This window comes from Pygoscelis adeliae, unplaced genomic scaffold (genome assembly GCF_000699105.1).
Source record: "Pygoscelis adeliae isolate BGI_AS28 unplaced genomic scaffold, ASM69910v1 Scaffold114, whole genome shotgun sequence".
Lineage (NCBI taxonomy): Eukaryota > Metazoa > Chordata > Aves > Sphenisciformes > Spheniscidae > Pygoscelis > Pygoscelis adeliae.
This window is the reverse complement of record NW_008824587.1, coordinates 4890108-4901466: the sequence shown is the minus strand read 5'-3', so window position 1 is coordinate 4901466 and position 11359 is coordinate 4890108. Positions and strand designations below refer to the sequence as shown.

Genomic DNA, 11359 nt, shown 5'->3' with positions numbered 1-11359 from the left:
TGCTGAAACATGCACGTGCTACACCACAGCAGAGGGGGATTTTAGTGCAGATTTTCCTACTCTTCTCCAGGCAGAATGCGATGACTAAAGGAAAGGAAATCCTTCACCTCTTCAGAAATGGGGCTCAGACAAAGGAAGAAAAGGGGAATAACAAAAACTCTATTACAGTAACTGTTAACACTCACTAACACTTCTCAGAAGAATGTGTGTTGGTGAAGATACAACCCAAGACAACAGACAGGAGCCCACAGCTACTGAGCTAATCACAACCAAAAGGTAAAAGAAAGTCAGGCCATTGTTTAGTAATGTCATGCTAAATTAACATATTTACCTTGAGGATCCACCTCCTTTGCAATCTTCAGGGCATCAGAATTGGCCAAGTCGGAGTTAGCTGGGGATACTGCCAGGATGAGGCAATTCTCTTTGGTGACAAACTGCATGAGCATATCTCGGATCTGAAACTCTATGTCAGGGGGCTGGTCCCCTACTGGGACTTTTGTCATACCCGGTAGATCCACCAAGGTCAGGTTCAGGACTAGACAATACAAAACAGGAGATAGCACAAGGGAGTGTTGAGGTAGGAATGTTCTGGTCTATAAGCACCACCTGTAGCTTTAGTGTCTCCAACATATAATAGGCATAACAGACGCACATACAGAAGCACCCAGAGCTTTGTAGTTCTTTTGTTACTGCTTAGTAAGAACTAGTTGCTAGCTGTTACTAGTCATGATTGTCAATGATCTCATCACCCTTCCCTTTAAATCACTTGTTTTCACACTGATCAGGGAAACTGCACCCTCAGATTCCTTCCACATATGCTACACTGAAAGGGAAGGGATGAAAATACATTTTTTCACTTCATAATAAAGACTGGAGAGTCAGAAGAGTTGGTTCACTCATTAAGAGTTGTCCCCAGTATTGAAGAGCTCAGTCCTGCCACCCTTATTCAAGGGAGGCTCCTGTCAAAGTCATCTGGGCCTTCTCCTGAAGGACTACAACATGCAGCCCTATAACGGTTTAATTGTCTTGCTGAGAGAAAAAATAAAACCCAAAGATTAAGCACAAGTTCTACCCAGCCAAATGCTATGTAGCACTGAGCTGCTGCTTTCCAGAAAATGGCCATACAGCTGTTCACATTTAAAGAGCTGGCAAATTTGGGACTATGTCGCTTCCTTGTTTAAGCAGAATTCTTCCACTGAGATCAGTGGCATATGACATAAGCACTACCTGGAGAGAACTATACAAAGTACGTATTTACATGCAAACAAACAGAAGGCAAGTGCTTTTCAAGAAAGCCACTCTCCTCAATTTTTTTTGTTCCACTTATTTGCCCAGTAAAGCAGTATCAGAAAGCAGGAAGAGACAGCAGCTCTTCACTGTAATGCCCATTCCAATGGAAAGGAACAAGTTCTGTACAGACATCAGTCATTTCAAGGAGGAGTTCTGCTAGCAGTCAGATACTTCAGCTGGCAGACAAACCCATTTTAACAGTACGGCTAAGGCTGGCAATTTGATACAGCATGGCCCAGGCACATGGAGATCGAAGTCAAAACCAAGCACACTCCCCATTTCATCTCTGTTCTTTATGTCTTACTTCATGACAAAGCAGCAACCTGCCTCATTTCTCTCTTGATTCAGATACTGCATTAGGACTCACCATGGGGAGAGTAGACTCGAAGATTGATAGGCACAGGGGAAATCCCTTTGTTGGAGCCAGTAACACGATCCGTTTCAGCCTCAATCTCCAAACGGACCTCCTCGAAATCAGTGAATTTCTTTCCTTTGCAGTGTAGGAACTCACCATATTCTATTTAAACAGAAGCAGAGAGTCAGAAATAGTCACTGAAATCAGAGAAACACTCCAAAGTGTAATGAAAACATCATGTCCCAAAGCAAAACAAAACAAAAAACAGTTGAAGGGATGAAGTCTGGCAAGGGCCTTTCCCACTAGGACCTGGCAGGTTGGCATAGAAGTTACTGCAGTCACATTATCTGATCAACATCTGAGAGACTTCAGTTGAGCCCAACATCTTCACAATCCAGCTTTTGTCTCAGCAGAGGTGGCACCCTCACTTGTCTTCACTGAAGTAATAATCCAGGACCTTCTCTGTTGATACTAAGCAAACTTAGCATGAACCTGCCTGCAGCAGTGGTGACTTCCACAAATACACCGGGAGATACCTTGGTACTCAGAACTTGGACTAGCTCTGTATTAAAGTGCTGGGAGTAAATAAGAGTCTCATTACTTAATGAGAACAGACTCAAGAGAGTCTTAAGAAAGCAAAAAAACTTCTCTTGACATGGTTTTGAATTGTCTGGTGGTTGGGGTTTTTTGTGTGTTGGTCCTTGAATAGGCTAACCAATCCTAGAACCCTTTGTTTCAGTTTGAAAAGCCTGCTAAGAGTCAAATTGCCTCCTTACAAGGAGACTGACAAGGGGACTGTCATGGATAGATCAAGTTCACCTGACAAGAGAGGAAGAGTACCTTGAAACATTCACTTGCCAACTACTGGATGAGATCTCAACTTATGTTAAGGGGAATGGTAATGAAAATATCCTGCAAGTAAGTAGCAAAACCAGTGAACTGCCCAAAAGACCAGCCACAGAACTCTGTAGTTTTTCTTCTCCAGAACCCAGTGTTCTCACACTGGGTTTTCAGCACATTAAATCATCTCACCCCCTTATTTCAGTACATTATCAGCAGGGTCATCTAGCTTTTAGGTCTTACCCACTTATAAGTCACAGCTGCACAGGCAAAGGAAAATTGTGGTAAGTGTATGCATGGAGCCTTGCCTAATAAATTAAAACAAAAAAACTAAGAAGCATTTTGCTTCTGAACACTTAATGCATCAGATGTTAAGCAGGTAGAATTGAAAACCAGCTGCAGGCCATTTTTACTGGGGAAAATTCTTATTTATTTTTTCCACACTGAGCAGTGCCACTGATCAAATAAGACCTTTCTTTACTGAGACAGCAATCCAGCTGGACACACAGGGAAGGTAGCTCACATACCTGTGCTGGAGTTTACTAGCTGCAGGACCAACGGGCGTCTGGTTACGATGCCAGATCCACGTGGCAGAAAGTCCCTGAAATGAAACAGGAAGTTTCAGATGAGTGAATGATTGTTTCCTTCCCTTTTCACAGCTTTTCTGCTTCTATAAGCATTCATGGATTCTAACAGGGAGTCTCAGCCATTGGCACAAAAAAGTTTAAGGCACTAAAAACCAAGTGCTCCTCCTCAAGGAGGATAAGAGCTTGTTGTTCTGAAGAAGCCTATCCTCACAGCACATCCCTTCTAATCCTGGTCTGTAACAGCTATAGCTCCTTCCAGCTGAAGTTCCAAGCTAACTAACAAGCCCATTTAATACAGCTGTCTGTACTTTGGAAAAAAGTCCTCTCTTTCATCAGAGAGAAAGAGAAGTTGAAGCAGAGCCTGAAAACTAGCATGCCTCCTTTTGACAAAATACAGTTACCCAAACTACTACAAAATCACTCACACCCTGCACTTTGGGGCTTGAGAAGACACGGCATTGTTCCAGCATGCAAACACCATGTGATGCATCTGAAAGAATAAACAGCAGCCAAAGGCTTGCCTCCACCCAGGGTTTCTCCTGGCTAACTACTCAAGACATAAGTATTGCCAAGGCAAAAGCTGCAGCAGCTTGCTTCCATATTCACAGAAATCCTAAATTTTTGTGTACTTCAAATCATTTCAGAGGAAGGAAGCCTTTTCACTATCCTTCTCCAAATGCTGACTTAGCAGCCACAGCCCGCAAGTTCTCCTTTGCTTTTTCTTTTTCCAAATTCAAGTGCTTTGGGCAAAGCTAGGCATACTCACTGCATCTGCCGATGACCTTGCTAGTTTGTGGCCTGGTTTTCAAGTACTCAGCTGTTCACATGTCTCCTCAAGAGCCACTGAGCATTTCTGAAAATATGATCGATTGCTTCCTTGCCTAGTGGGAGAAGGATCACTTCAAAATATGGTTCCTACAACATGCATATAGTTTTCTTTGTTAAAAGAAGTCCTACCTACATTGCTGGGATTCTGGCACACAATCCTACCTCCCTTGATAGCTGCGGCAATGAATGATTTTTCTAATTCAGTAGTGACTAACTACTCTGGTGAATGAGAAATCCATGGCTCTCCATTTTGAGCATCTTGCTCTTAGTCCTGCATGAGCTTAACACTGACAAAGGAAGTGATGATGAGGAATGAGCTTTTGTTTTAAACACATCAGACAAGGACTTGAGCAGTTTTGTTTCAGCTCCTGGTTTGGCCACTGATTTCCTGTGTAATCCTATGCAAGTTCTTCTACTTCTCTGTATTTCCCTTTCCTCAGCTATAAAAGTAATTCTCCATCTGTGGGGCTGTCAGAATAACTCAATAATATAAAAAACTGCAGAGTAGTTTCAAGTGAAGGGAGGGTAAGGAGGCATCCTACAATCTCTAACACCCCAAATAAAAATATCTCCTGTAAATTACTGTCTGGAGTAATGGGACCTCTGGTACAACTCCACCAGTTAAAATAAGACTGTAACCCATTCTCATTATTTCAGAAATATAAAGAGTTAACCAAGGTTTGTCTTTCATTTGTTTTTCAAATAATACAGCTCTAGTTTTTCCATTCTAGTGGGATTAACCCTGGAATCTGAGGCATTGCATCATTCTAGCAGCTTTCTACTGTCTCAGCTCCATTCCTATAGATGTCTGTGGTCAGTATGTTAAAAAGTCCTGCCCTAGCATCAGTTTTTAGCATAACAAATCCATCTGAGCTGCACTTACTTTGAACTTATTGTACCTGAGAAAAAGGTATCCTATTACTACAGATTCCCTTTCTAGCACACTGAAAATACTCATTATTGATCTCCAACTTGCAGTATCAAATCCTGCTTTGCTGTAGGAAAAGCACTATTTGCATTTACAGGCATGAGCTCTCTAGGTATTAAGATTGCACTCATATTGTGCTCCATGTTTTCCTGAAGCTTTCTGCTTTGGCCAAAATCCTGATATCTCTGCTGTTCTTGTCACACCTACTAAGGCAAAAACTCAGGGACAAAGGTAGATGGAAAACCTATGTAGCATCCGGGTTCCAGCATTATAAAAAAGAAATCCAATTTACTGTGTTAACTGAAGTAGCTCCCAGACTATTCCACGGAAAAAAAAAACCACTAAGTCTTCATAAAAGACAACACAACAAATCCATCAGCCAAATTTAATCACTTAAATCAGTCTTACTGCTGCTTTAGTTCTGAGTGAAAATATGTGCAATCTGATCCCTAATATCAGAAAATGAATGTGTGTTCTTATCCACAAACTATTGGGAGGTACACGCAGTTCAACTTTTACGTTTTTTCTACGCTTGACTCCTCTTAGGAGTTACAGCCAGAAAGCTTTATAAAAAACCCACAATTGATGTAGTATCACCCCATTGTATCCATATTATTTCCTATTCTTCTTCACTTCCTGTCTCTCTACAGTCTCTTGGACAAACTCCTTCCTCCCCCTGCTCCAGCTAAGCCTTTCAAATCATAGACACGAAAAAGCACAGATTAGTAATTTCTGCGGCAAGCTGGCTGGGCACCAAGGAGAAGGCAGTGTATGGGAGTCTTGCCTGTCCTCTTGCCGTAGGCATAATAAATTGCTTCTGCAAATAACCTACAACAACAGAGCATGTGTGGCATGGACAACATGCCCAGCACAGTTTGAGTCCACTTAGGAGCCAGGGGAAGCATCTACACACACACCCTTATTGCTCCAGACAGAACAGCACAAAGTGGTGAAATTAAGTCAGAATCAGGGAAACGATACATGAGATAAGAACAACCACATGCCAGATGACTTAGGCAGGCAAGAGAAGAAGGGTTAGATAAACTGGCTTATTCAATTCCAGCACAGGAGATGTACAGTAGCAAGGCTGGGGAAGAAATAGAAAGATGGAATAGATCTTCAGAGATAACATGCTATAAGGCTCCAAGTGCTGGAACGAGGGCAGCAGGGATTCCACTTGTAAGACAAGGCAGCCTCTAGCGTGACATCAAAAGCAGCCTCATTACATACAACGCTATACAAGACTTTGTGCCTGAAATATGTTATTCAATTAGGTTGAGGGCACCAACCCCCTGTTTTCCTCCTTCACTTTGTATCTTAAGAACTGAAAATTACTTTTTTGTTGCTTTGTTTGTAACATGCAGAAGCGGCATGAGAGCATTTGATTTCCCATGCTTTTAAGCAGGAATACCGCACTGTGCCACTTCTTCAGGCTAGGCTTCATCCAGAAAGCAGCAAAGTAGCAGCTAAAACAGAGAGAAGCTGTATTCAGGGAATATAAATACTTAATTTGCTTGCATCTTTTTTGCTTAGCTATTTACTCAAAATTCCCTATCAAAATATTCAGGTATCAGTTCTAGCAATGCAATTCCAAGCATTATATCAGAGTTGGAAAACTAGGCTCAGATCAGCTACATTCCCCAAACCGTCAGTTATGGGAAGACTTATTTATACATATTTCACACTCATCTTTTATAACCACTGTCAGAGAGAGGATATTGAGCTAGGTAAACTCTTGGTCTGACTAGTGATAGATCTCCTCTTCTAAACCATGACAACAAAAAGAACCAAGGATGCAAATCCTGATGGGTCTCAGGCTGAAAAAGTTCAGGCAGGAAAGTGACCTGAAAAGGCATTTATTGTTATATTTTTCATTGCTCACTTCTGAAGTGCTTACAAACGTTCTTGACTAGCTTCACAGCTACCTCAAGGCAAACCCAATCACATCATCCCTTCCAGTCTTCCTTCTATTTTAGTATGCAGAGCTGCACTGAAGTACAGATTTGGGCTGAAAGCTGCATTAGTAATGCAATAGTAAAAAAATATTTGAGGGATGGAAAACAATCTAGCAGTTAATGTAGAGCAACATTTGAACAAAATCCAAACACATCAGAAACATATTAAGGCAATCCTGATGTCATGCAACAATACATTTATAATCAGGGCACTGGGGACTTGGGGTTTCCCTACTAGTTTTGTTTTTTTTTAAATTAAAGCCAGACACACTGTGTGAAAAACCTCCATGCATTAGGTATCTTGGAATCCTACAGGAAAAAAGGTGCTATTAATGACAGAAAAAGCACATCTTTGCTCTATAAACAAGTTTCAGAGTTCATTTAATGACTTGCACAGTACAGAGGATTAGAAGTTAAAGGTAACATGGACCAAAGACATTTCCCCCTAGACTATAAGACACAGGAGATTGAATTATACAAGCAGTTTGTCAACACGTATGGAAAGGGAAGAAAACGTTGATAGACGCAGTCAAAAAAGCAGGCCAGATACCCCTATGAAGAGATTGGGACTTCCTGAGGCACACAATGAAACTTTCAGACAAGTTTCTTGTGTTTATTCATTGCTACTACACTGAAGAAAACACGACTGTCTCCATTAAAAGAAGAGACTTGCAAGAGCTGGTTTGCTGCAGTAGGACTGCATTTGTTGTTAAAGAACACAAAGTTTGCTAGTCAAAAAATACTTGTTTATTCCTATGGTCAAACACTTGATCTTGATCTGATGTTTTCTTGTTAAACAAGAGATAACTAGATCTTTGGAGGAGGAGCTAGTCTTCCAGCATCTCAGTGATCATTATGGGTATATTGTGCCTAATTCACCTGCTTCGTTAGAATAAATGCTCTCAAACCTGATAAACACAAGAGAAGTAATTGCATGAGCAAGTCTGTCCCTTCGTGCTTTGCCAGAAGTGGTTAGCTCACTGTTTTAGGTTTGTGTTCTGAGGCTTACATATTCCCCCTAACAGTTACAGTGGCATTCAATTCCAGCAATATAGCATCTGCAGGTAACCTGCCTGTGATCTTGTAGCCATGACATGCACAAGATGCACAAGATCTTCATGTGCCTTAACGTGAAGGTAAAGCCTCAATTAAAAGCAGCAGCTTTTAATTAAAAAAGCTGCCAAAGCAGCAGCTTATGAAGACATGAAAGTAGTTCCAAAGAACAGTAAAGTGAACACCACCATCTGATCATTTAATTTCAACTTTATTTCTTAAACATCTACAGACAAATAGGGTATTAAGGGATGTGATTAATGCCCAGTTTGGATTATATTAGTTTCAGAAAATTGAGATTCACACAGCCTCCACAATTTCACATGGCTGTGTTTAAATCCAGTATTTGTTATTTCCTGTGTTCTGGTGGTGCACAGGGACAGCAATTCAATCAGAACTGTGCTGCACAAAGCACTATGCCAATACACAGCAAGAAATACTGTTCCTGCCCCTGTGGATTTTACTATCTGGTTACACAGTTCTGACCTGCTCCTGCTTAAGCTTAGAACTACCTTAATTTCATCTATCAAGTCTTAGAGTTGATCATTCATCATTCACACACATCCAGATCAAGAGTTCATTAGCTCACCATGGCACAATGTATTACAAGAATCCCAAGACAATCCAGGGGTATCAGTACCTTTGACATATGACTCTTCTGATCATTGCACTGAACAGCAATATTCACATCTTCTTCATCCAGGCTGCATTCTATGAACAGCTTACAAATCTCTCTGAACAGCACTTCATCTCACAGCACAACAGCTACATTTTCAAACATATTCTTACTCTTGCATGTGTCTCAAATGAATCCTTAAAACACAGGCTGACACCTATGCAATACGTTAGCCACAGAGTATAGAATCATAGAAATCATTTAGGTTGGAAGAGACCTTTAAGATCATTGAGTCCAACCGTTAACCTAGGACTGCCAAGTCCACCACTAAACCACGCCCCTAAGCACCACATCTACACAGCTTTTAAAAGCCTCCAGGGATGGTGACTCAACCACTTCCCTGGGCAGCCTGTTCCAGTGCTCGACAACGCTTTCAGTGAAGAAAGTTTTCCTAATATCCAATCTAAACCTCCCCTGGCACAACTTGAGGCCATTTCCTCTCGTCCTATCACTTGTTACTTGGGAGAAGAGGAGACCAACACCCACCTCGCTACAACCTCCTTTCAGGTAGTTGTAGAGTGATAAGGTCTCCCCTCAGCCTCCTTTCCTCCAGGCTAAACAACCCCTGCTCCCTCAGCCACTCCTTTTATCTATGAGACTAAAAATATTTACTATTAATCTTATTGACTGCTAAAACAAACACTTCAGAAGTGGTAGTAGCTTTCCACTTCTTAGACGAACTCAAGCCTGGTGCTCCTTCATAACAGACATCATCTAGTTCTACCAGAAGGTAGAAGCCTGATGCAAGAACTGCCCTTGAGAGCACCTTCCTGGTCTGATCCTTCAAGTGACATGCAAGTACATTCATGAGCAATTCCATAACTCAGACATGAAGCAAGAACAAGGACAAACTTGTTCTTTCCTCTGCCACCCAGTAGGTTCGCAAGAGGGCTGCATTACAGATTTAGACTTTCCTTTCTTTTTTTTATCTGCCCTGAAGAGAAGTGCTTCTCAAGCAAAAAAGCCAGACAGGCCAACATGAACAGAAAGCATTTAAAAGCAGGTGCATTATGAACAAAAGCACCCATCAACCTGCTATTCTGTTTTTCTCTGCCCTTAGTTTTCATCTTCCCTTCATGCTGCATCATGTGAACTTGGACACCAGTCCTACAGACTCAATCACATGGGAAGTCTCATTTCTAGGTAGACACACTTTTTTCCGTTAAGGTTAGCACTTCTAGACTCAGAGAAGTTTAAGCCAGGGGATGCGTGTTGTTTATCTGCCAGTCTCCACAGCACATCAGTGTGCTTAACCTTGACCCACAGCAAAAGAGAGCAATTCCATAAGCACTTGGTGTAATATCGTTTCTTAGGGTGTAATTGGTACTGGTCACACAATGGATACATATAGAAATAAAGATCTATTGTAAGTACACCACATTCCAGCATACTGGCAATATTATTGTCCACAATGATTCATTATTCAAGAATACAATTGTGAAAAATAAAGACAGGCAATAGTTCATGAGTGTCATTATAATATATATGTTAGCAGAAACAAAAAAATGAAAGAGAAGGCTTCCCACTGCCTTGTACCTTGAGTTCCTATTTACAGTAGTGCAAAGGGAGGTTAACACTATTGTGCTGACTTGGAACACTTACAATTGCTTTGTTAAGTAGTTCTGGCACTCACACAGCATCTCCAACATCTAGCCATTTCTCCCCAGTACTGCTCTCCAGATCAGTAGCCAAGAAGGGCCAAGCAGACCTCTTTTCAAGTTTGGGAGTTTGCTGTACACAAGGTAAGCTCTCAAAGACTGTCTTACAGACTTCACAGGTGCTGTCCGAGCAGGGCAAAGCACAAATGCTAGTATAAGCCGGACCCATTTATAGCATACTACTGGATAATTTGCAAACAAGAGCCAGAGGGGATAGATAATCAAGTAGAAAGTAACTTCTGAAGTTTGCACCTTCTCCTGTTCCCCTATCTGCCTTGAGTTCTTCTACTCCTTTGCACAGCATTGCAGTTGATACCAGCACAGGTCCCTAGCAAGTGCGAGGGGTATTCTGTCTGAGATGCCTTTATTAAAGTTTTATGCAGAGACTGAGGCACTGTGGTCTTCAAACATGAAAGGACAGCAACTATGCTAATGCACTGTAAGAAAAAAAATATGTAGAAATAGGTTGTATTACATGTTCAAACACACATCCTGCTCCAAACCCAACATTATGATTCTCACTGCAATAATCACCTTTCTGTTTTGCTTCCTCTGCCCCTTTCACAATTGACCAGGATATGTGGTGTTCTGGAGCTCTCCTGCATCTTTTTCCCCATGCTGTGCTCTCACTTTAGTCAAAGTAATAAAAAAGCAGTGTATTCATAGAGTTAACATATAAAGTAAATAAAGCCACATAAGAAACCTACATTAACTGCAAAAGGCAGCATTTCAAAAATTGTAACGAGCCCACATCACAGGGTTTGCCAAAAAGACAGGAAACCTTTCAGGAGAATGCCCCCGCCAAGAGAATCCACCTCCATAGAAAACTGCATGGCTGACCGTTTGAAAGCCTACATGCAGTAAGTTTGGCGAGTTAAATCCAGTTGTTCATGAACAAGCATAATGGTGGGGTTTGTTTCACTGACATTTGGGACTAAAAGATGTGCCATGGAGAGACAGCAGCTGAGTGAGCTTCCATCTCAGCCATAGGGCTTGTCTTCTCATCATGGGACACAGCACAATTACTTGGTCACTGATCTAGATATACAGAGGTGACAGCCTCCAGTACTGTCCCCTCTGTCACCTTCTTGGTAATTTTTGGTAGAGCGTAGATCTTCTCTTTCCTACAGAACAGGATAAAGCCTTTTGTTACTGAAATGCATTGTCATATTTATGTGCTCTTGTGGGT

At 41.5% G+C, this 11359-nt stretch overlaps 1 protein-coding gene across 1 annotated transcript in view; it reads right to left on the bottom strand.

The window, feature by feature from the left end:
* The window catches only part of DNM1 (dynamin 1), a 44424-nt gene extending 41255 nt beyond the window's left edge, over positions 1–3169 (bottom strand). Inside the window, 3 exon segments of the mRNA XM_009322201.1 lie at positions 332–535; positions 1658–1807; positions 3013–3169. Coding sequence (XP_009320476.1) covers positions 332–535; positions 1658–1807; positions 3013–3169 — 511 coding nt within the window.
* Between the last annotated feature and the right edge of the window lie 8190 nt (positions 3170–11359).